The 25,735-nt window shown below is 40.7% G+C and overlaps 2 protein-coding genes across 8 annotated transcripts; one reads left to right on the top strand and one right to left on the bottom strand.

Moving 5' to 3' along the window:
• Positions 1-238: 238 nt before the first annotated feature.
• serbp1a (SERPINE1 mRNA binding protein 1a) lies at positions 239-6,326 on the top strand. 6 transcript variants are annotated; one of them, XM_019351787.2, is made up of 10 exons: positions 239-617; positions 1,462-1,488; positions 1,953-2,136; positions 2,760-2,900; positions 3,055-3,123; positions 3,341-3,415; positions 3,587-3,758; positions 4,296-4,340; positions 4,470-4,664; positions 4,976-6,326. In XM_019351787.2, exons 1-10 carry the CDS (start codon positions 362-364, stop codon positions 5,030-5,032), a joined length of 1,221 nt encoding a protein of 406 aa, XP_019207332.1. In that variant the 5' UTR covers positions 239-361; the 3' UTR covers positions 5,033-6,326. The 6 variants fall into 6 exon arrangements, with proteins under 6 accessions (XP_019207332.1, XP_019207330.1, XP_019207331.1 ...); XM_019351785.2 differs by having other exon boundaries at positions 3,052-3,123; XM_019351786.2 differs by having other exon boundaries at positions 242-617; positions 3,052-3,123; positions 3,590-3,758.
• Positions 6,327-12,482: 6,156 nt separating this feature from the next.
• On the bottom strand, positions 12,483-25,188 carry il12rb2 (interleukin 12 receptor, beta 2a). Of its 2 annotated transcripts, none has more exons than XM_025903205.1 (16): positions 24,884-25,188; positions 24,451-24,639; positions 23,560-23,820; positions 22,930-23,053; positions 22,638-22,828; positions 21,974-22,116; positions 21,492-21,633; positions 19,645-19,709; positions 18,784-18,982; positions 17,407-17,589; positions 17,179-17,277; positions 16,931-17,077; positions 16,025-16,156; positions 15,074-15,170; positions 14,905-14,992; positions 12,483-14,818 (listed from the first exon to the last, which is right to left on the bottom strand). In XM_025903205.1, the coding sequence occupies exons 2-16, from the start codon at positions 24,509-24,511 to the stop codon at positions 14,378-14,380; spliced, it is 2,373 nt and encodes a 790-aa protein (XP_025758990.1). In that variant the 5' UTR covers positions 24,512-24,639; positions 24,884-25,188; the 3' UTR covers positions 12,483-14,377. The 2 variants fall into 2 exon arrangements, with proteins under 2 accessions (XP_025758990.1, XP_003439753.1); XM_003439705.4 differs by having other exon boundaries at positions 24,451-24,582.
• Between the last annotated feature and the right edge of the window lie 547 nt (positions 25,189-25,735).

Below are 25,735 nucleotides of genomic sequence, written 5' to 3'. Positions count from 1 at the left end.
CTGCAGTGCTTTTCAAGACAATTTCGAGGACTGGGGACATTTCTGAAAAGTCAAAACAAGAGCACGCAGTGTAAATGAGGGCACTCACGCTTTATTTTACAGACTACATCGGATAGCAACATTAGCCCCTCTTGCATTGTGGGTAAACGAGTTTCCTCAATTGCCTATCAGTAACTCAGTACAATGCTTTCCTCGTCCAAAGAAACTACACACCCCAGCCGCGCCAACCCAGAGGTCCCGGATGTCTATCGCGCCGGAAGAGAAGACGGTCCTTTCCCAGCCATCTTGTGGCTTCACCTAGCGAAGTGCTCGCACCAAGCCTCGTAGAATCGGAGGAAAATCCTGCTGAAGGGGCGCCATCATGCCCGGACAAATGCAAGAAGGTTTTGGCTGTGCCATAACCAATCGGTTCGACCAGTTATTTGACGACGAGTCGGATCCGTTTGAGCTGCTGAAGCAAGCCGAAGTAAAGAAGAAGAAGGAGGCTTCTGCCCCTGGTGCCGCCAAGACTGCAGCCCAGGCTGCCAAGCAGCCCAAAAAGGAGTCTCAGAAAGAGAGAAAGGCCCCCTTGGCTGATAAGAAGGAGGAGACCCAGGCCGTCCCGCTCAAGAAAGATGGTAAAATATAATTTTCACGTTTCATGTCTCGCGCAGTTAAAGCAGATGCTTAAAATTGAGCTAACAGGCTAAGCTGCTTGATTACTAGCTAGCAATGGTTCATAAGCTACCCTCCCCGTGACATGCGGTCCACATGGCTGCTGTGTGCCCCTGCTGGCTGTCGTTTACCCGAACAATGACATTTAGACAAACGTGTTCTGCAGTGGGATCCGTTGGGCTTAAAAAATTTGCTGTCCGACTTGTTTTGGCTTGCCCTCCCCCCTCCAGTGGGCCTTGTTGAGCGGGTAGAACCTGAAAGCCTGACCGGCCGGGGGTGTATCTCCGGGTTTATACATTTACACTTGCCACGATAGGCTTCCACAGATCCCCACTTGTTGCTGAGCTGATCCAGAAAGCAGTTTTTAGGGAGCAATTAATGATTTAAAAAAAAAAAGAAGAAAGAAATATATCTTTCTATATATTAATGTCAGACGCTTTAAGAAGGAAGTTTAGCACGTGCAATGATTGAAGTAACGTAAAATGAGAACATGTGTACACTCGTGGCGGATCGGCAGGTGGATTGGACCTCGGAGCCTGCACTGCTCTCGCGCGGATGAACCTCGTGGTTGTAGTGTGGGGCGTGTTAAAGCACAGGCTCTTAAACCGCCACTTCCCATTGGCGCATAATGCAGCCGCGATGCACGCGGTCGACGTACATTCACAGCGCTTATATCTCCAGTTTCCATTTTCCCCCAGATATTTAATTAATCATATATAATTAATTAATCATATATAACATCATGTGTAGTTAACAAGTCATTCAATATATTTTTGTTTTACAACTTTTTTGTCTTAAATTTTTCAGCATCAGGATTTGACCTAGTTCCAGGAGGTTAGTTTGCCATTATCTTCACTTCAGGCTGCCAAGTAGGCTCATATCTATTTGCAAGAGAGAAGATGAGACAGGTGCGCTGACTATGGTGCAACCAGCTGCTCCTGTGTAGTGGTGGATGTCTATTTTGGTAGCTGGTGAGTTAAGCAATGGGTGGGTGGTGTTGTGTCACACTGGGTCAGTGGCAGTTAGCTGTGCCATAGAGGGTTAAACACTGTGTAGGTGTTAATTCACATGGCTGGCCTGTGAAAGGAAGGAGTAATGAGTGATTAAGTTATCAGATGGCTTTCCAGGTTAGAAAACAAAAGTAGGTCAACTTCCTTTGCATGTTAATTGGAATTATTTGCTCCACTTAAACACAACAAACACCTCTTCTTTGTCTTTTAGCACACTCAGAATTTGGTCCCAATCTGTCACTTTCACTGCTAATGGTCATCTGATCCTCCTGTTGTGGTCAATCCTAGGTGCTGGAATGAGGAGAATGGGCCGGAAGCCGGAGGGTGAGGGGTCCAGACCCCAGGGCGGCCAGGGAGAAGGACGCCCCGCAACAGACAGACGGCCAGCGGAGAGGCGGCCACCTCGTCGCTTCGAGAGGCCTGCTGGCGACTCTGGCGAGAAACCTGAGGGTGGTGAATTTTCAGTGGAGAAGTGAGTTTATTTTCTGAGCAGACTACTTTCCAACAGGGTGTCTTCTGCTTTCACAAAATAGTTGTCATTATTGGGTGGGACTACAACTGTTTAGGCGTTTCTTAAAATGATAAGAGACTGTAGTCTTGCCCAAACTGCAGCAAGCACATATATCTTATTGTCACAAAAATCTATGTAGGAAAAAAAAATCATCTGCAGATCAACTTTTAAGTAGCTATTATCAGGATTTTTATAAACCTTTAAAAAAAATCAATTGTATATGCAGTACCAATCAGTTGTATGGAGTCTTACAGGGAGCTTTAGGTCATTGTTCAGCTGATTGATTCACTCTCATATTCTCAGTTTTTGTTTACAGCAGGCAGCAGGAAAAGAAAAACGACAAAAAAACCCAAGTAAACAAAAAACTTAGCACCAAGCAGTAGACACAGTTAGCTGTTCAGGACTCCCTCAGGAGTTTGTAGAAACCAAAACCGGAGATAAAAGTGAGTGTTATGTTGTAATGGTGAAAACTTGTTTTTACTGCCCCCAACTGGACAATAAAAAATGTTTTCCCCATTGGCTAAGGAACCCTGTACCTTGGCTAGACTGTGATTGTAACTGTTGTTCTGCATTAATTTCTTTAGGCCCGTCAGCGACAGGCCAATGAGGGGACGCGGTGGCGGTAGGGGAGGCCGCGGAGGCAGGGGTCGCGGCATGGGTCGCAGCGATGGCTTTGATTCCCGAGGAAAACGTGAATTTGATCGGCACAGCGGCAGTGACAAATCGTAAGTAATATTTTTTTTTTTTCTTTTCCTCTCCTAGTTCTTATATATCGCTTCATTGAAATACCCTTAATGCATCTGGTCTTAAGACCTTTGTGTGAGTTGTGATGCAGTGATCATGTTATGATCCTGGCTAATCCAGATATTGTTTCAGTAGTTTGAAAGGAGAAGAGAAGCGTGGTGGAAGTGGATCTCACAACTGGGGCACCGTTAAGGATGAACTGAAGTAAGTTCTTTCTTTAGGAACAGAAGAAACTTCTGTGATAGTTAAATAACACCTTTACGCTTTGATAGCGAGAACTCTCTCGTCTGCAAGTGATACATTGAATGATCTATTAGTATGCCATTCTTAGGTGACACATGCTGTTCTGGGTAAAGCTTACTAAAATTGATGCATGCAGAGCAATTCTCATTTTCATGGCTTCCCTGCCCCCTCCTTGCAGTGAGCTTGACCAATCAAACGTCACTGAAGAAAACCCTGAAGGAGAGGAGCATCCAGCTGCCGACTCTGAGAACAAGTAAGTTTTTTTCACCTTGCTGTGTTCCTCAAGGACACCTCACTTTTTACTGTGAAAAGATTCACAACTTTTGATGTGCATTTTGTAGCCACACTCCCACATCCATACTAAATCAGTTAACTGAAAGACAGTGATATTAATTCTAACGCTTATCTGGGTGTGTTCATGTTGAAGGGAGAATGAGGTTGAAGAAGTGAAGGAAGAAGGCCCCAAGGAGATGACTCTGGATGAATGGAAGGCCATGCAGGACAAGGACCGCGCCAAGGTAGAATTCAACATCCGCAAGCCCAACGAGGGAGCTGATTGGAACAAAGGATTTGTGCTCCACAAGTCCAAGGCAGAAGTGAGTAAAAACAAAAGGTTTGCTCTGTTGGAGAAATTATTTATTGCTACATTTTAACAGGTATCCAGTACTCAATAAAGGTTAGATTTTTCTTCCAAAGCAGTATATTGACACTTCCAAAATAGGTGAGACAGCAGCTTAGCCAGGAAAAAGGTTTTCATGGCTGCACTTCAAAGTCAAAACTTCAACATCAAGAACAGGAAGTAGTTGTACTTATCAGACAATGATGCAAGTTTTATTTTTGCAATATGCCTTAAAGTGAATCGGAGTGTTGTGCAAAATTGTATTAGGCAGTAAGTCAGCATTCATTTTCTAAGGCACTACTCCATCATAGCATTTTCAGTCAATGTGCCGAACATGTCACTTAAACTGGATTTGAAATTATAGGTGTGATTCATAACTTTTTAACAGGACTCAACAGGATGTTTTTATATTAACTGTATTATCTTATTAAGAGATTTGCATTTGTTGGTGGAAGCACATTATTTTGATCAGTGTGTTAATGTTGGCGTGCGTCTTTGTACCTGTCCACTGCAGGATAAGAAAGGTGATCTGATTGACCCTGAGGTTGAGGAGCCGAAGGTAAAATTTCTACAGTTGCATGTACTCCGAGTATATGAACTCCAATCATGCATGCTAGCAGAAAATTGATGTTGCAGATATGCCAAAACAATAAAACTTAATTTTTAACCCCTGTTTTTTGTAATTTAGGGAGATGATGAGCACCACTGCAGGAAGCCAGCCAATGACATTACGTCACAGCTGGAGATCAACTTTGGAGACCTGGGCCGTCCAGGCCGTGGACGTGGTGGACCACGTGGTGGCCGTGGAGGTGGAGGTGGAGGTGGAGGTGGCCGTGGCCGCGGCGAAGCCACCAGGCCAATGCGTGGTGGAAGGTCTGACAAGGTAAGGGACATTAAGCACAGTTTAGTTGCTGTTATATCAGCAACAACCAGGTTTCTGCACAGGAAGTTTGGGATGCACAACACGAAATGTTTAAATTACCAGGGATTCTGATATTTGCTCTTTTTGTCATTTAGAACGTCCTTTTTTTAGAAGTGGTACAGCCCTTCATTTGAAAAGCAGATTGGCCTCTGCTGTTAAATCATTTTACGACTGATGGCAGTCAATTTATTTCTGTATTATTGCAGTGGACCATTTCCATTAATTAGTCTCATCTTTTCTAACTTGTACTTATTGTCCACCTTTTCTAACAGTCATCTACGTCTGTGCCAAACGTGGACGACCCAGAGGCCTTCCCAGCCCTGGCTTAAGCCATGGTTGCTAATCCTCAGGCCTACAGGAGCCTCCTGAGCACCTCCACTACGAGGCTTGCATGTTCCTGGATCCTTCAGCAGAGTGAACCAATGGAGAAGACTGTCATTTACTATGACACTCAATGTGAGGACTGAGTTTTACCCAATAAAAACAAAACGAAGATGGAAAAAAAAAACAGAAATTAACAAAAAAAAACAAAAAAATAAAAGGACTTCTTGCTACTCTGGAGCAACTTATTGGTAGAGGTTTTGTACTTGGAAACAAAGTAGCAGGGATGTTTTCATACAGTATTTTTTTCAGAGGTTATGCATTGTCCATTGATAAATTTTTGTAATTGCTGCTTGAAAATATGCATTTTGAAAGAGTATCTTTAGTGTGGTGTGTGCCATTGCTTTCTCGCTTTAAACTAGGCACTGTGGAGCTCCAACCCAAGCTCATAAGCTCTGCCACACCAGGTATTTCAGATGACGTTACAGCTTCAGTCATTGAGATTTATGGATTTTTTTTTTTTCTTTAGCACTGGGATATTGTTTTATATTTTGTACAGGAGGTCTATTCTTGTATGATCTTCAGCCTGTAAATCGTAACTATTTTCATAGATTCTTTCAGAGACTGTATTTCACATGGTGCAAATAGGATGCATCTTGATCTTTGATCAAAAGGTGCTACCTATCTTTGAATGCATTGATGAAATGGCGCCTAAATCTGAATTTAAGGTTCTTTTTGTACTGAAGATGTTTTGAAGGAGTAACATTAGGACATTTTGGAGGAGCACGCTGGTGATAACTCTTAAATTTGCGCTGATCGTGAAACATTGGTCAGGTGAATTTATTAGCAGCTCAAAGATATTTCACATTTTCTCGTTACTTGTTATTTGAAGTGCAAACCTCGGTCTAATGTATCTTCCTCCTTGCCCATTTCATCTTTGATCACTGGCCATGTGCGAGTCAATTAATGCCTTTCTTTTTACTTTAGAGCGATAAGGGGAGGAAGTGTTTTTACACAGTTGAGATTTGACCCTCTCCAACTGTTTACACACTCCACTCTGGTATCCTTTTACAGATGTAAACTCAGCCCAGCTTCAGTTTGTTTCTGCAGTCTGTTCTGTGCTGATATTTTCCTCCACTGTTGACTTGCCCTGTAGCTTCCACAGTGGCACCACTGCATAATTGCTCTGAAAGAAATACAGTTGTCCATTGTGTGGAACAACAGAAGTTCTCTACAAATGTGTGAATTCTAGCCCTGCTATTGGAGACCTCTGTCGGTAAATAAAGGTGGTCGATAAATTTTTTTGCATTGTCATTTCTTTTTTCTTTTTTCTTTGTCCTTCCTGCACAAAGGCACTATTATTTTACGCTTTCGCTGTACTTTGTTTTACTTGTCTTTATGACCGCATCACCTTTTAAATGCATGCTACCACTGTGCTCAATTAGGGGGGCCTGTTTTAATATCCAGCTGTTTTTTCATCTTGCCCTACTAACCTAGCATTGCGTTATAGTCATTTATTGACTTATGCTGGACCTTAGTGTAGCCCCTCAGTTTTCTGAAGCAACCAGTTTTAGCTTCCTTCCCTCCTTTAAGCCAGTTTTGTTCTGAAGGTTGTGTTTTGCAAACAAAAGATGTGCACAAGTTGGCTGCCTGTGCTCAGACCTAGCGTGGTTTCTGGGATAATCATATTAGATGCTAATTTGCTGAGAGGAAGCCAAAAGTCCTCCTTGTCTGAAACCAAACACGTAAATCAGTTTTCATCCTGTATTTTTAACTCTGGAGTTAGTATTACATACAGAAACATTTTTAAAACCCTGGCCATGTTTGAGATGAAAGATACTTTAATTGTCCCTGAAGGGAAATTTTTGCTACTGCTTTTAAAGTATGCAGTTAGCTCCGTAATTTGTTGGGGAAAGACAGCTTCTGTGTTTTTGCTGCAAATACAATACTCAAATATTTAAAAATGTTAATGTGCAGACTTTCAGCTTTAACTCGAGGAATTTATCAAAAGTATTTCATTAACTGTTTTAATAAATAATAGGCATGTTTTTACACAACCCCTATTTTCAGAGGCTCAAAATTAGACTGCTTTAAATCTTAAAATATTAAAAAAACAACAAAAAAACCCCCCACTTGGATAAGAAGAATAGAACCCATGGACTTCACTAAATGCTGGGATTCCTCCCCTTAGAGATTCTGCCAGCAGCTTCAGTTACTGCTTAAATGTGGGTTCTTCTGCATATAGTTTTGCATTTAGTAAGTGAAAGGCATACTCTACAATAGAACAGTTTAGCCCTTTACTATGATTGTCCATGTACAACAAAATTGTGAGTGCTCAACACCAGGGGCCTGGGGCCTGTTCTTCGTACCTCGCTAAGTAAGTTAGCCGGATTTGAATGTTGACGATTTGGCGTGATCTTGGATCGTTCGGTTCTCCGAAGCTCATCTGGGACTTGCTGTCATAGCAACAGAGCCGTAAAAGTAAGCCTGCTCGGGAGCAGGTTTACTTTATGTAAACAGGATTAGATCGCGGCCACTCAGGTATGTCCGCTGCAGTTATATGAAAGCAACAGCGATATTTCGCCACTGTTTTACCATAAATAAATATTATCAATGCAACTAAAGATAATGCAGTATTTGATGCTTTATTGCTTTCATACAGATACATACAGGTCATTTCAGAAAAAAAGGAAAATGTATTATTAATCATTCTATTACATGTATTTGATCATTCCAGATGTAATTCATATTTTAGAGTAGTAATAGTAAATTACTACGTGCAATCAAGATCAGAGACCACGCTACAAAAGCGAAGGTGGAGTTGGGAAGTCTGTTGCAGCCATGTCCTGTCTGTTTGTACGCGAGCAACCCATTGCGGAAGGTGCAAGATTGATAAGGAGGGTTTACAGAATTCAGCGTAGATTGCGGGATAGACGGGATCCTTTAGCTCAGCGCGACAGTTTGCTCATAGAGAGATATTGATTCTCCCGTGAGGGTATTATTTACTCTTCTGTCTGTCTCTCTCTCTCTCTCTCTCTCTCTCTCTCTCTCTCTCTCGATCGATATATATATATATCTCCCAACTTACTGTGCATGCTTCAGTCACCCCTTGCATGGGAACAGGTAAAAGTGATGGAGTGTTATGTCGAACTACACACATAAAAACCCACAATGTCAATAAATGGCACAGTACGTAAAGGGGTGTGACGAGGGGGTGCAGGACCACCACCTGTCTTTATGTGCTCTGCCCTTTTCTGGGTTGCTGTTATGAACAAACAAACAGATTATTCCAGGGTCATAGACTAAAAGCAATATAAGTGATAAATATTACCATACTGTAGAATATTCCTATATTTCACTTTTACTTGTTCCCATGTTCTAGTGGGTCCTGTTGTGGCTCTAATGTGGAAGAGGATATGGTGTAATATAATATAATGTGGTATAATATAATATCACATGATATAATGTAATATCATGGATCACTTACGAGTGTAATTTGTCAGCAACTTTCTGCCAGCCCTCTGGCAGAAAGTAAGCGTGCAGGGGGATGTTCTTCGTACCTCGCTTACTACATCCAAGATCAAATGACACATCCAAGATCAAATCATCGCGCTAACCGTGAGCTCGCTAATCCGGTTGTCCGAACGCACCTGTTGTTGACGATTAGTATAGCTGGCTGAAGTAATCTGAGATCACTGGGTGGCTTAAAAGGGGCTACGCATCGATAGTAGAAACATTGATCGGCAACCCTGTGATTGGTCGGCGAAGATGTCGAAGGAGCGCGCGCAGTATCTCACGGCAGCAGAGCAAGAACTCTTGATTGAGGGATAGCAGGAGTTTCAGAGTTTAATTAAAACGCAGGGGAACACTGCAAAGGCTGCAAAAGCAAGGAGAGAGGGCTGGCAGAAAGTTGCTGACAAATTAAACTCGTAAGTGATCCGTGATATTACATTATATCATGTGATATTATATTATACCACAGTATATTATATTACATCATATCCTCTTTCACATTAGAGCCACAACAGGACCCACTAGAACATGGGAAAAAGTAAAAGTGAAATATAAGAATATTCTACAGAATGGTAATATTTATCACTTATATTGCTTTTAGTCTATGACAAGAGACCCTGGAATAATCTGTTTGTTTATAACAGCAACCAAGAAAAGGGCAGAGCAAATAAAGACAGGTGGTGGTCCTGCACCCCCTCGTCACACCCCTTTTTGTACTGTGACATTTATTGACATTGTGGGTTTTTATGTGTGTAGTTTGAATAACACTCCATCACTTTTACCTGTTCCCATGCAAGGGGTGACTGAAGCATGCACAGTAAGTCGGGAGTAAGTATATACAGTACAGTAAGTATATATATATATATATATATATATATATATATGTATATATATATATATGTATATATATGTATGTATAGAGGGAGAGAGAGAGAGAGAGAAAGGGGGAGGAAGAAAGTAAATAATACCCTCACGGGAGAATCGATATCTCTCTATGAGCACACCGTCGCGCTGAGCTAAAGGATCCTGTCTATCCCGCAATATCCGCTAAATTCTGTAAACTCTCCTTATCAATCTTGCACCTTCCTTGCTCGCGTACAAACGGACAGGACATGGCTGCGACAGACTTCCCAAATCCACCTTCGCTTTTATAGCCGTGGTCTCTCATCTTGATTGCACGTAGTAATTTACTATTACTACTCTAAAATATGAATTACATCTGACATGATCTACTACATGTAATAGAATGGTTAATAGTACATTTCCCTTTTTTTCGGAAATGACCTGTATGTATCTGTATGCAATCAATAAAAGAATCAAATGCTGCATTATCTTTAGTTACATTGATAATATTTATTTATGGTAAAACAGTGGAGAAATGTCGCTCTTGCTTTCATATAACTGCAGCGGACATACCTGAGTGGCCGCGATCTAATCCTGTTTACATAAAGTAAACCTGCTCCCGAGCAGGCTTACTCTTACGGATCTGTTGCTATGACAGCAAGTCCCAGATGAGCTTCGGAGAACCGAACGATCCAAGATCACGCGAAATCGTCAACATTCAAATCCGGCTAACTTACTTAGCGAGGTACGAAGAACAGGCCCCAGGTTTAAAATATAAATAGACAACAAGAATAAATAACAAATGGAAAAAATGTATACAAAATAAGAGGAAGGCTACATTAGAACAGGTTGCAAAGTGCTTGGTTTAATATGAGATTCAATTCAGTTTTTTTTATATAGCGGCAAATCACAAAGAAAACGGAAAACCCCAACACTCATATAACCCACCTTATGAGCAAGCACTTTGGTCACAGTGGGAAAGAAAAACTCCCTTTTAACAGGAAGAAACCCAGCCAAACTAGGCTCAGGAAAGGGCAGCCAACTGCTGTGACGGCCTGGGGTCAGGGGACGAAAACAGGACCAAGACACGCTATGGAAAAGAGCCAGAGATGAATAATAAGCAATGATTAAATGCAGAGAGGTATTTAAACACATGGTAAGAGTAAGAGGTGACGGAAGAAGAAAAACTCAGTGCATCATGAGACTAGATTACTGACTCAGTGATTACTGATTACTTTATTTACCATGAGAAACTCTTGGCTTCTTTTTATTTTGACAGAATCATTTGGCTGAATCTGAGCAGAGAATACAACCTTGTACGCTTCAAAATTCATCCTGCTGCTTTCATCAGCAGTGACAAACCTTTAGAATTCTTTCTAAAAGAGTAATATGGCCTTCCTGTTCTTAGTGTTGTAAATCACCTCTATTCCTGCAGACATCTGTTGATTGTAGACCTAGACAATGATATGCGTACGTCCTTGAGAGTGGTTATGATTTGGTTAGATGCAGTGAAGTTGTTTTTCTTGACCATGGAAATAATTTTGTCATCATCCACTTTAGCTGTTTTCTGCTGAGCTGGCCAATTTATTCTTCATTCTATTTATGTTGTTGATTTGACTGATCATTCTCCCCTAATTGGTTCAGTTTGTTTGTTCGTCTGTTTGTTAACAGTGTAGCATCCACAGTTTTCATGATATCATTTTCAGTTTTTTTGTGATGGTAGATACCAATAACAGCTCAAGCTGATTTAAGTTTGGTGAAAATTTGGTCATGGTAACACCCAACGTGAATATCAGTCAAAACTTTATATTACCCACAATTTTTTATGGATCGTCTTCAAACTTCCCAACAATATAATAGGCCTTGGGGGGAAGGGGGGATTATGAGTACAGTAGTTGGCTAAGCATTTGACTTTGACCTTCATTATTCAACCTTTGTAGCTTTTAGAAGCCAAATATTTTAGCCAATTCTGCTCCAATCATACGGGTAAAGATAGTAAAATACACCATTTCTGTATGTAATGCTTCAAGGTCATAGGTCAACGGTTAGGGTCACATGAATTAGGAAAACGCTTGTAGTTTCCATTCCATCTCCAAACTTTAAAGGAATATACTGAAGTAGTCTTTAGGGGACATAAACACTTTCTTTATTTGAATTCTTTGAAACATTTTTTTAGCCCAACATTGTATGTTTTCCTAATGACATAAAAAGATTAATATACTACACTAGATTTTAGAGTTGGATGCCACTTTTACGTGGTCTTGATCTCGCTGTCTCGGTCTTGCTGTCTCAGATCGACATCAACGTCAACAGTATCCATGACACACAACGTGACGTTCGATAATGTGTCATGCGCAAAAGCATCAGCTCTAAGAGCCGTGCTTAGAGAGTGCTTTGTAGTGAATCAGAAGAGTCGACTCCCATTGAGCGAGAGCCGGCTCCTCATTTGATTTCCTTTCGCTGCTCAGCTCTCACACAGTGGCTCAGCTATGCTCCAATCCCTCCATATTGTGGACAATCACATGCGAGGATATAGGATAATATCATTATGTGAAAAACAGAGAGGGTGAGAGACGCGACAGTCAAGTGGAGCGTGTATCTGTCCTCTCAGTAAGTGAGTGAGACAGTAGACAGCGGTGAGGAGGGCTGTGCGAATGCGTCGCAAAAACACATAAATATGCCTGAGACCCGTAAACGAAGCAGCATCTGGCTGCAGTTCAAAGAGTTTTTTGTCTCGGTCGCGGTCTTGGTCTCGTCTCGACTTTGTCTTGGTCTGACTCGGTCTGTCTTGGTATTGTCTTGGTCTTGGTTTAGGCGGTCTTGACTAGAAGTCTACTAGATTTTGATATTAACAATGCTGACGTCAGCACAAATGATCTAGAAAAACTGCTGATGTCATCAGGATGACACAATCACAAATAATCTAGAAAACTGCTGATGTCATCATACTGTAAGATAAATATGATAAAACATCGGAGATGCGCTCTCTGAGTGTTCTTGTTACTAAACTAGGTTTGCTTTGTACGACTCTGGCACCACGATTACCCTCTTTGGAGTCAGTGGACCATACGACATCCAAGAGAGAAAAAAAAACATACAAAGTCTGAATGATGAACTCATTTATTGGTATTGACATCTAAGTAAATTAAGTATATATTTATGAGCTACGCCGATTCCCATATAAAGACAGTCATAGTCAAAGGGTGCAAAATCATCAAAGAGGTCGCTCAAAACACAAGATTGTTTTGAAAAACATAAAAGAATAGCACTGTACATTCAACAGATTTTACTTTTTTTGTGTTTTTTTGTTTTTTTGCTATGCCAGCCCTGGAACAACCGATGACAACGTCACTCAGTTCAGACTGAAATATATCCACATCCAAATATATTTGCTTTGACTTTCTTTCACCCTGTCATGAAGTTCATGTTTGTGGCTTTAAAGACTTTATTGCTGATGGCATCTGTCACATCTTTGCAAAATGTATCTGATTCAGCGGCACTTTGTGTTCAGTGGTAATTGTCATTTGTATTAAGATAGAACTGATAAATGTGGATGTTATATGTACACACCAAGTATCCCTTTTTTTGTTTCTGCCCCTTTTGATAGAAATGCATCACATTATTTTTATATTAATCAGATACATATTCTTGCTATTATTTGCCTGTTCTTAATGAGCCAGTAGTGTTCTACTGGATGTAGATCTGGGGACTGGGGAGGCCGCTAAATTTATCACGTTAATTAAACAATTAAAGGTAACTTCTGCTTTGTAACATGTTGAATTTAGCATTAAAAGTAGAAAATTGTGACCAGAAAAAGATGCACACCATAAAGTCCTGAGATGATTGCAGGGTCCAAAGTCATTACACAACTGTTGTCAGATGTTTGACTCAAAGCAAGCTGGGAACATGAATCCTACAAGTGTTGCCTCAGCAGATGTGAATAATCGTCAGTGCAGACTGTGTTTACCAGTGTTGGTGAGCCTGTGCTGGCTGCAGTTTCAGATTTCTGTTTTCAGCCAACAGAAGTGATTCCTGATGTGGAAACTCGACAGGTCTAAGATGGTTTTCTGCTCAGTGCAGCTGGAAAGAGGGCTTATCAGAGATAAGATAAAGCTTTTCTCCTGATTTTTTGGTATTAGAGTAAACTGAAAACCTGAAACAGAGAATCATACTTGGTCTCAAAGATCATACTTTTCTCATTCTGAAACTCCTGAATGTTTATCTGCAGGAGTGTATGCTGTACCAAGTTGACTGGCTGTTTCCATAACTGCACAAACAAGCAGATATACAGATATTCTAATGAAGTGTTTGTTGAGTGTAGTAATCATATTCTATAAACATCAGCATGGTTTTACTGGCTTTGTGTGATGTTGTCAGGCTAATATTAGCTATTGTCTCTCAACACTGCTGGGGTGTTGGATTTGTCTCAAATTAAAAAGTTGCAGTTAGTTCTAAATGGTCCAGTTTAACTTCCTCCTTTTGTAGATGAGCTAAGACTGAGGTAGGATAAATGCATATGCACAGGATAGTCAAGGCTATAACAGAGTATGCATTTGGGATGATCTTTTACAAAGGAGAGGACATGTCTACATGTCATAGCAGGAAAAGCACCAACAGAAAAGCAGATGATGTCTGAATTCTATTTTTGCGTCAGGAACTAAGTAATCCCTCTGCTTCTCTTTCTATGACAAGTCTGATTAGGAAATTTCTTCAGCCAGATCAGAAATGACAATATCTCTTGCAAGTCTGTCCTGTTAATTGTAGTCAAGCTATTAGTGTGTCCATTGCCATTTTGGAGAGAAAACAATTGTAATGCATGACATGATAAGAATACCCTTTAGGTTTAAAATTGTTACTGCATAACTGAAGCTCAGACTTAAGCAAAGGTTCTCTGGTTTCAGTGAGCATGGAGGTAGTTCATGCAGTTCTTTGTTTCTGGGCTGTTGGCTTATCAGCATTCTTCCTCTAAAAACAGCTTTCATTTGCTTTCAGTTTTACTAAGCGTTCTGAAAGAAGTCACTGCAGTCAATTTTCACTGCATCCAGAGTCAGCTTCCCTCCAAACACCAGCGGCTCTATGAAGATGTTTTGATTGGAAATGAAAGGCATGTCCAGAAACTCTCCACATTTCTCCTCATCATCTTCCTCGTCCAAATTTCCGGGCTCGTGTGATGAAATATAATCAACAGTTGTGTCCAGAGACGTGTGCGTGTGATCAGAGCTGTCTGAGTCGTGGGACAAACTCTTAATGTAGGTGGTTGGAATGACCGACTCTGGCTCAGTCTCAGAGCTCAGTCTGGTTGAAGGAGACATACGCAAGATTGGTTTTCTAGATTCACTGTTCTGCTTGGGTAGCTCCTCCACATTCACCAGGATGAGCTTTTCTTCCTCCCTGGGTTCACTGGAGCTGCATGGTGGGAGCGGCAGGTTCATGTTGCCCTGTTTGGAACAGAGACACGTGCTTAAATGACGAACAATAAGAGATGCAGTCCAACCTGAATTCTTCTGAACTTTTATACGTTTACCTTGTCTTGGGTATACTCTTTGGCCCACTTGCTGTTTGCAGGATCTGGCACAACATCTAGCATGAAGTACTGGCAAAGCTCCCAAGACCTGAGGAAGAAGGAGAAAACTTTTTATAGCAACAAAATAATAAGGTGTAACTGCGTTATAGAGTTTATGTTGCACACGAACCTTTGCTTTACTGTTGAGTTGTGGCACAAACACAGAAGAATCACCACAATCACAGTGCCGATAATAAACGCTGGTAGGAGGAATGCTTGGGCGTCCTCTGCAACAGTGGCAACAAAAAAAGGATGTAAGATCACGGAATACACCTTTATTTCCTCTGTTACAGCATGTCTACAACGCTTAACTCTTTGTAGGTTCTTCCAACAGGACAGCAAATATACAACAGAATGGCTGAAAAGTATAAGAATTAGGTATTTCAAAGGCCCACAGTCCAGTTCTCCACCCAAGTGACGCAGTGGAAGTACTTCAAGAAAGCTAAGTATAAATAAATGCCAAATCTCAATGAACTGAAGCAACTTTAAAAAGAAGAGTCATACAGAAAACAAGTTACTGCTGCTAAAGATAGTTACTACGAGATACTAAATCATTGCTTGGACTTGTTTTCTCACAGGGCTGCATAGAAGGCGGTGACTAATTTATTTTCCTCATTACTGTATATGTACATTAAAGAAAAATACATCAGTATCAGGGACTATTTTATCGAAGATCACTTGGATTGAAAACCAAAACCAGTCTGAGTTTTAAGTATACAGTGTGTTTTTAAACAGTTTCACTTAAAAAAAAGCTTTAATGTGAAACTTTTACAATTTTACAATTACTTGTATAAAATAAATTTTGTGATAAGAAGTTCTTTAATCCAAATGGATATTAACACAATACTACAGATGTGATAATTGACATGAACTTCTTACAGACCTGTTAAATTAAAGGCAACACTCAACAACCAGGTAGCTTAGCTTAGCTTAGCATAATGATTGCATTGGAAATAGCTTGCATGGCATGCAGACCTCCTATTTTACCATGTCACTAGTGTAGTTTCATATTTACTCTACAAAGAGTGGGAATGAACTCCTCCCTGAAAGAAACTAAGTGTAAAAAAAGGAAGCTGCTTACGTGTAATGAAGAACTTGATCTTTTGACCTGCAGGGCCTTCTCCTACAGCTGTTGAAGCACTAATCCACAATCTGTACTCTGCTGGAGGCAGGTCCTTAATTATATACGTCCTCTCTGATCCTGGTGTTGAGTCTGAAAATGTATAAACACATACAGCAGAGGCAGAACATTCTGTCAGTGTGCATAGTTTGAGTTAAATATGTTTCAGTCACAGACTGTACATAGAAGAGCTCGGTCATTTGAGAGGGACTCAGCATAAAGTTGCTTTTCCTCCACACTGAAACGATCCAGTTGGGGTGGTTTGGGAATCTGGCTAAGGTGCCTCACAGGTGTGAGGTTTTGGGGCTTCCCAGCTTGTAGGAGGCCCTGATGTAGACCCAGGAGAGATTATATATTTTAGTTGGCTTGAGAACAGCTTGGCATCCCTCTTCAGAAGAGCTGGAGGAGGCGGCCGGGGTGAGGTTGGTCTGGTTGTCTCTGCTTACACTGACCCGTTTAAGTAGCACAAACTGTGTAAATGTTACACTTTAAGGTGTGACTGTCTTGTGATTCATAAGACACAACTCTATAGATGCACATGCTATCTGTGGTTTCACCCCTTACTCATTGTGTCCGGTTTCCAAACGGCATGGTGGCAACAGAAGAAATGCGAAACTTCACAAACTAATGGCTGATGAATCCTCTGTATGATCTATATGCTTTTTAAATCCTCTGTTCTCTTATGTTTCATTTAGTTACATCGCTTCACAAGAAAAATGCTTTAATGCCTGGAACCATATTGAAATAACAAGCTTTTGAATAAAATATTAATGTGGTCCCTTTGATTTAGCATTCTCATTTTCTTCACCTTGGCCTTTTCTGAAAATGTCAGTAAAATAAAACAACTGCAGTTTAACTCATCCTTACAGTTTTTAGAGTTCTCTGTGGTCTCCAAATAGATAGTATACTTGGTAATGCAGCCCCTTCGCTGACTCCTGTCAAGCTCACTCCAGGTAATGTTGACGTTGTTTCTTCCCTCAACCTTCTCTTGGACACGTGGGCCGGCTACCGGAGCTGCAAACCACAAGCACAACCCAGAACACTGCTTAATATGATGACCATTAACGAAAGATTTAATATTTAATAAGGAATATTGACTGTTTTGTATGTCTTACCTGACTCCAAAGTGGCAACACCTTTAAATTTCCAACTAATAGAGCTCTCATTATAGAGCACATACACCGCTCCGTCATAGCACTCAAATGGCTGGACATCTGCAGAAAGGAGGACAGAAGCACTTTAAGAGAAAAAAGCAGAAATGGGCAAAATGTGTGTTTTCAAAAAAGTTACAAATTGCTCATTAGAGGCTTTGCTTTTCTCCTGCTTCATCTTTCACTTCCTACCTGAAATGACAGCGTGGTTTTCGTTCTCGCCCAGCCTGACCCATCTGAGCTCCTCCAACTTGTTGCCATCTGGGTACCACTCCACTACATATGCGGTGGGTGGCGGTGCAGTTTCAGGTTTTGTCCAGGAGATGGTGATATTGGAGTTGTTGGCTGTTACTTGTAAGTTGTTAGGGGGTTTGGCTGAAGCGAAAACAAGGCAGTCATGTAGTCACGTAATTTATAAATGCAGAGACCAGTGTTACTTAATACATTTGTAACATTTTAATAAGAAGACTTAAAATTAAAAGAAAGGGAAGTGACTGTGGATTTTTGTAGCTGTCCTGACACAGAAACAAGGCTGAATTACCATCTGGGAAAAGTTTTTCATTAGGCAGTTAGGAATTGTTTTATTTTTGCAACAAATAGATGGTGTAAAGTAAACTGCAACCTGAATTATTGCATAAATAACTGCCCCTGTTTTGTGGAGGGCTCTAACATGTTGGTGTACGCTGATAATGCACAACATCAAAAACACCTGGCCTAATATCGAGCAGATCGAGCATGCCATCAACACAGATCTGACCCAGAAAACATGTATGCAGGAACACTAAAACTGTGATATATCTAATCTATAGGGTGAAATTAACATACACTGTGTCATATCTTCCCTATGTGAAACTGAAAAATAATTCCTGGGAAAAAGGAACTAATGCAGCGAGAGTCACCTTCTACGCACTTCCCCCAAGTCACAAGTTGTCTTTGGTGTAGCTGGATTTAATTTTCTCGTGGTCCCACCCACCAAATCACACCTTTTCTTTACTTTCTTAAAGAGCCGCTAAGTTAAAGCCAGACTTTAGAGAAGTATCTGTGTCCATGCTGAGTTTTGAAAACTAAAGGCAATGAAAATTTGGGACTTTGTTTTATTGTGTGAGACAAGGAACGAGGAATAAAAATGCTTTACAGCCAAAGACACCTGGACACTCTAGGGTTACTGCTTGGTCCGGGCTTGTTTAGGCATATTGCATGGGTGCTCAGTAAGATTGGGATCTGGAGAGTTTGAATGCTAGGTCAACATTACAGACTCTTCATTGCATTCCTCCAGCTGTTCGTGAGCAGCTTTTTCAGTGGCAAGGTTAGGACACTGTGGCCTGAATGCACTATAGCAAGACCATCAGTGCCATTCACTCAAACTGCAGAGGGGAATTTGCTGTAGTCAAATTTGGTCTAATTTTAGACCAGATCTGTCCTTGTGAAGCATATTCCAAATATGTTTTGGGTGAACCAGATAACTACAAACAAAGACATATCAGTGTTTCAGCACAGAAGCTCTGGTTGCTGAACAGACGATGGAAAAACAGATGCTGAATCATATGTCAAATGTCTTTGTTTTTTTACCTTCAGTACGGCGGGTTGTTACTCTCGCAGGAGGGGACAGCCCTTTGGAGTTGCGAGCCCTCACTGTCACATCACAGCTGGCACAAAGTTCAACTAGACAACTCCTTTCATTGGCACTGACGTTAGTGATGACACTAGAGCTAGAAATGCTGAGTTCATATCCTAGGATCTTCCCTCTAGAGACGGAAACGTTCGCCTCCTGAAATCAAAGAGATAAAAAGTTAAGCGTCACATCAATTTTTTTGATGACTGGAGGATGCAGACCAGACAAAGGAAATGATTACACAAGCCAGGGATTTAGATGCCGCTCAAAATCAACATCACAGCAAAATGAGTATGTAAGACACATCATTTCTGTTCAGCTCCTCTCTTTCTTGTAAACTGAAACTGTGGTGTCTGCTGACAGGTTTCACTTGTCTCTCAGTGTCTTTATGTGACATTGAAAGGTTCTAGGTGTGTGTGTGTGTGTGTGTGTGTGTGTGTGTATGTGTATGCACGTGTGTGCGTGCGTGCGTGTGTGTGTGTGCGTGGTCCAGGGTGATGATTGTGTGAGTGTGAATGTCACACCTCAGAGGTGGTCAGTTGTTGACATTTAGTCTGCAGAACGTAGTAAAGCACAAAGATCAGAAAGTGTTACTATGGTTACAATGCCACATGCCCACACAGACACACAGAACGGGGAGAGGGGAATACATGTAGACCTCAAACCCTCAGACTCAAGCACACACAGCAGCGCTATGTGCTGTGTTTCAAGTGCAGTGCAATTTCATGTAATTCAACTCTGCAGCGACCATGTTAAGGATGAGAAACAGTGAAAACTGTATTAGTTTTCTTTCATAAGATTAAAAAAAAAAAACTTACCTTCCAGTAAACTTTCATGTGTTTAAAATCAGATGCAAGCCACACATCCAGCTCTTTGGCAGGGGCTAAAATAAAAACAAACTGCAGTAAGTCACCAGGGCATATTAACTCAATTCATGCAAGAGAAGATAGTGAACTGGGTGGGTTTTCATTTCAGTAAATGAGTGCATCTGCAACGGTGTGATGGTTTCTTATCAGTGATGAAATGCTTTGAAATATTTTAAAAAGTGACAGACATCCAATGTGCAGCTCTGTTAAACTTTCCTTTCATCTTAACTCTGACAGTAATGAGTAGCAATTCCAAGAAACCCCATGTTATTTGAATCAAAGTCCTTATCTAATAAAAAAAAGAAAATAATGCACAAACAGTGTGGTTAAAAGGTCTGTTGGTGCAAACTGTGGTTATTCATTATTAAAATTAATTCTATGAGGCTTTATTCACGAACTCTGTGATGCTTTCTGAACGTTCTGTGCGTGTCTAAACCAAACTTGCTAAAGTCTTACACAGGGGAGGGTGGTTTCCTCTACAGTAACTCTGGCAGCAGTGTGTGACCGTACATGAGATGTTGTAACCCAGTGAGGAAAAAAAGGTCACTTCACCCTGTAATTTGTGTACAAATGTAGGAAGATGTGGTAAAAAAAAAATGTAAATGAGGTTAGAAGGAGTGCTTTGTAAGTTGCCTCCTAGAAGGTGCATGTATGCTGGCGTCAACCCTATTCCAAAGTACACTGCCAGTTATTACTTTCTTTCACTTCTAGTAATTTCTCAAAAGAAGGAAAATTTAAGTATTAATGATAACACACACAGCAGTCACATGGTTAGCCTCTAGCAATGGTTCCCTGTTGATGAGTTCAAATGCTGTTGTTAAAATGAGATTTCAGGGTAGGCCACTTGCAACCTTTTAAATGTCAATTTCAGTTGTTTCAATTCATAGTGTTTATATTTTCCCCAAAACAGTTTGATACCAACCACAAAAAAGGATATCACAGCACTAACTAAAATGAAAACACCTATGAAATGATCCACTTTCGCAAGAAAAGGCAACATATTGGGTCATGTTTCTCTCTAAGCTGATTTTTACTGTGCCTTTAAGTTCATGATATTAATCATCTGTGGTCAGTTGGACAGTCACTTTTAATTCAATGTGTGGAGTTAAAAATAGCCTTCTTCAGAGGCCGAGGGAGCACATGCTCATCCAGAAAAAGGGGGAAGAAAGACAAACTGCAATTATGGTGTTGATGCACACACGCTCGAAGAAGGCGTGCAAGACACTCCTCACACAAACATTGCTTCACCTTTCTGTCACAGTTTGACGTTCATGGAAAATGATGTACATACAGTGATCTGTCACTGCTGTACATTCATAGTTTTACATATATGTACAGAGGCTTGCATATCTTCACACCATCAGTATTAAAAGTATGCAGCGATACTTCCCATAAAGCATCACTGTCTTCTTCACACCCTCACCTTTCTTCCCTGTGCCTCACTATTCATCTTGTGTATAATTACACTCAATAATAATTTACTGAAGATATTTATTACATTAACAATTTAAGAAAACATGGATACATCGTACTGGTAGTAGCTGCTTTTGTTCTCAGCATAGTAAGACCCGTTTCAGTGGCTCAGCCAGTGGTGAGCAGATAAATGCCTCAGAAACCGAGAGGAAGCACCATTGTATTATCTGATGGCCTGCACTGATAAAGCGCCACGGATATACTGTATGTGTACCTTATTATCTGTCTCTAGACAGAATGAGTAGTGTCAGGAAGTGCTTTACAATACACAAAGGCAGACCTTAAAACGGCCTTCTGGAGCTGCAGGTTAACACATGAGTACTTACGTTCCTCTTGAGTCCATGCGCAAATGTTTGTGCTCCACTCACTCCACAGGCCGGTGCTGAATTTAGATCTGGCCCTGAAATGGTACAACCTATAGGGCTCCAGAGAAGAGATGGACCAGTGGGAGGAATTCATCTGCACAACCTGTAAGTTAATAATAAATACATATTTTTCAGTTATATAACCTCAGATTACCATATAGATACGAGTTTTGCATGTGGAAGTGATCCACGAATTAACCCGAGAGAACATAAAAGGACAAATTCCAGCTTGTTTTTAAGACTTGAGCATCATTGTCAATTCACTTATGCTCATATCAGTCCTGCTACTCATATATGCCTCTCGGTCTGAATCAGTAACAGACCTATTTGGTCTAACTGTATATCTTCAAAGGTTTAGGTAACATCCTGTGATATCTCTGACTTCTACTTTTCTCACTGAAAGTCCCTAAATTCTCAAACTCTGAAGAGTTAAAATGTCTTACTGAGTCCTGATAAGTTGTCCATGTCTGCTTTTCTGCCCTGTACTGGACCTCCAGGTGCTGAGTCCTCACAGACTGCTCCACTTTCATGATGCACTTCCGGGAGTAGCACTCTGGCTTGCCGAGAACGGGAGTCGACGGCATCGCTGTTCGGATCAACGCAAAGCGGTCACATAAATGACAAAAAGAAAACATTTTGTGCAGCACTAAAACAAAACAGGTTCCTAATATTTGCCATATTGTCTTGATGCATGCTCAATCCAGCGTGTAAGGAACTCCATCTGGATGTTGTGTTTTCAGTGGGAAAGGTGTTTCATCCCTCATCCAAGTGACTTTGAAGAAGACTGAGAAGTGACTTTGAATGAGTGACGAAACGTTTCCCGAGCTAAAAACGTAACATCGGGATGAGCAGAATCATCTTTCTGGGATTCCTCTGGGTTTTTTTGGCAGGATTTGGAAAAGAGGATGGGTGATCATCAGTAACCATAAACTTCAAGATTGAAGTAGAACAGTTTCCACTGCAGAGTTGGTGTGGAATTCTACCCACAGCATCATTACGTTCTCATACCCTTCAGTCAACCTGAAAATCTTTTCTTGCTTTTTTTTTCAGAAGTTTCATCTCTGGAGTCATTGGTCTCCAGTTGATGGTAACTTATGTGAGTCTTACCAATTTTACTGAGTGTGTAGTTAATGATGGACGATTGTGCAGAACCCAGTGGATTTTCAGTTTGAACCCACACTGAGATGAGCTCGACTGATCTGGAGACAGTGAAGTTCACCGACAGCAACTCGGTTCCCTTATTGGAGACTTTGTATGGCGTTGATCCATCTGAGTGATTTCCAGAGACCCCCTTCACCCTGAAAGTTTCAGTTGACAGAATAAACTGTTATTGATGTGTTTTAAAGGCAAAATTGACAAGCAGAATATCTGTTTTTATAGCAGTATGGTGGTGACTCACCAAAGCGCTGAACTGTTTCGAAGATTAGTGTCCCGTCCTCTGTTCCAAATGCAGACCACAACTCCACTTTCATTCTTTACTATTTTGTAGATGCATGAAATGTTTTTAGGGCGATCTGGTAGGTCTGGAGATCAAAGAAGCCAGAGAAAATACTCAGCTGAGTATTGAGCAGAGAGCTAAAGCATAAACAATACTAAAAGTAGCAATTTGTCTATTTATGTCAAGCTGCGTATGTCAGAAACAGCAACAACAACAAAAAATAGTTTATTTTCACACTTGTGTTAGCCACTCCTATATAGACTAAATCAGCAACTTATCATAGCTAACTTTGACACTTAGCTGTGCTCACTCCTCAACATGCAACCAGAGTGTACATTATGTAAAGACAAAAAAGCAGAACCAAATGACCTTTTGACAGCTTTTGTAACTTAGAAGCGCTAAACATACCCTAAAATAAGAAGGTCTCAAGCTGAAAGACAAGTCCTGCCCTGCAGAGCATCGCTCAGGACTTTTCAGTCCATTCAACATCAATCTGTTGGCTTTTTCTAATTAGAAATAGAGAGCCTTAAATCCATGAACCTGGGCTAAAAGTCTCAGTAGAGGGGACTTTCATGCTCACTGAATACTCACATCCAGCTGAGATGTCAAGTCCACAGGGGTCCAGATCTTTACGGTTCTCACAGTGACAGCTGTATGTCCTGTTCTCTGTTATGTTCACCACCTTAAAATTTATGGTTGTAGAATTCAGTGGTTTGTGTTTCTGCTTTGTGGGACCTTGGCCGCTGTACATGGAACTCGTACACTTCAGGTTAAAGATACAGAACACCTCAAAGCTGGAGCCTAGCTGCACTACAGATTCAGTACTGGATCTGATGACGCAGGATTTGTCACCTAAAAACAGAAAGAACAACTTACAGACTCTAATAACATGATCATATTATATATATATATATATATATATATATATATATATATATATGTATATATATATATATATATATATATCTACATATATGAAAAAAGTTATATCCCAGATGGCAGATACATTTGGGGTTAATCTGGGCTATGCCTGACACTTGGCCCATGTAAGATGGACCAGGCTGAGTCAATGTCTTTAGTCAAGGCCAAATTTGGCTCATAGGCAACTGCAGAAACAGCCAAACATTAACTGCTAATCTGGACTATGTGAAAATTTTATTTAACTATAATTTTAAGCAAACACGCAAATCTCAATCTTCACATTTGCACACAGCAACACTGTCCACATGCACACATTCTTCTTCTGGGCATATTCTTCAGGATATCAGTTATCATCTGTAAACTATCAAATAACCAGAAGGCTCACAAACGACGGACGATGGGAAAGACTCTAGATCACTAGCTTTAAGATCTCTTAAAAGAAAAACACCAAACAAACCCACTGATCGTGTAGTTTATATCGAACTTTTATCACCAACATATATAAAGAGAAGAAAACAGGATATGATAGAAAACTGAATTCACACATTTATCTAAGCTTACCAATGCAAAGCTGCACGGCCAGCATGGCAACGGCGACGAAGACCGACCATAACTGCAACATTGTTGCCACGAGTCATCAGCAACTTTACAGCAGCCTAAGTGTCTCTTCCATTGCCACGGGAGCTGCTTCGCCTTAAAAAGGAGAAGTAAAATAAATGCCTGCGATCTCTTATGCTTTCGATGCAGGGACTGTAGAGGTGGGAGGAATCAAAATAACATTATTGATTAGAAAAGTTCCCTTCATACATCCAATAAGGTCGTAACTTATAAAATGTATACATTTTGAGGCATGTATCAGTGTCAGTGTAATGACACGCATGGTTCAAGTGCAGCAGAGGACAGTATATAGTCAATAGTAGTTTAAAAACAGGAGAAACGATCCCCAAAGTCACCCAAATATCACATCTCAACATCAAATTTAACTTTTAGTTACCGTCTAAGCTGTTCGTAGCTCTATCCGTCTTCGTATCGGATCCTAAACATCTTCATTTAGAGAGAGAGCGCGTCCACACTGCGGTGGTAACATGAGAGCGGAGACTCCGTGTTGGCTGGCTGCCGCCCCTGATGTGAGGTAACTAACTCCTGAAACTGGTCTACCTTTACTTTAGAAATTATCACTGAAGCCAGATAACCACAGAGGCTTCTGTGCGCACCCAGGCTGCACATCAGCACTGCCTACTTGTCTATTTTACTAATACATGCATCCAAGATTTAGCGAATCATTCAATCGCGATATTTTATTTTATTTCAGTTATTACCACAAGTACTCATTAAAAAAATATATACATATATGTGTTTTTGGGGTGCATTTTGTGGTGTTTAGCATATTCAGAGGGATAGACAACACGTAACAATGATTGCATATCATGATTCAGCCAAATTTTATTATGCGATAAAAGGTGCAAAGACTGATTATTATCTGATGGGGGGATCTCTCCAAGCTGATGTTTAGATGATGCTTGGGAACCTCCTGAAAAGAAGGACCTGCAAAAGCAAAACAAGCTCTCAGAATGAGTTACATTATCAGATTTTCCATGCAGCCCAAAGTCTTTCAGTCCCTCTGTTACATCTCCATGTGGTGCAATAGGGGACTTTCCAATGTGGCATCGCATTCTTCGGAAATACAATACAAGACTCAAGATGAATGGCTATGCCCGTAGTGGTTAAATTAGCAAGAATAACAGATATCTGTAACCTGGAGACTTCCTAAAAATGTAGTATGTCAGTAAAGGAGAGACTGTCGTGAAATGTTCATTATCATTGAGGAAGTGAGACGGCTCTCAGG

Source organism: Oreochromis niloticus, linkage group LG23 (genome assembly GCF_001858045.2).
Source record: "Oreochromis niloticus isolate F11D_XX linkage group LG23, O_niloticus_UMD_NMBU, whole genome shotgun sequence".
In the NCBI taxonomy this organism is placed as follows: domain Eukaryota; kingdom Metazoa; phylum Chordata; class Actinopteri; order Cichliformes; family Cichlidae; genus Oreochromis; species Oreochromis niloticus.
The sequence above is the reverse complement of the archived record's forward strand: the minus strand, read 5'-3'. Positions and strand labels throughout refer to the sequence as shown.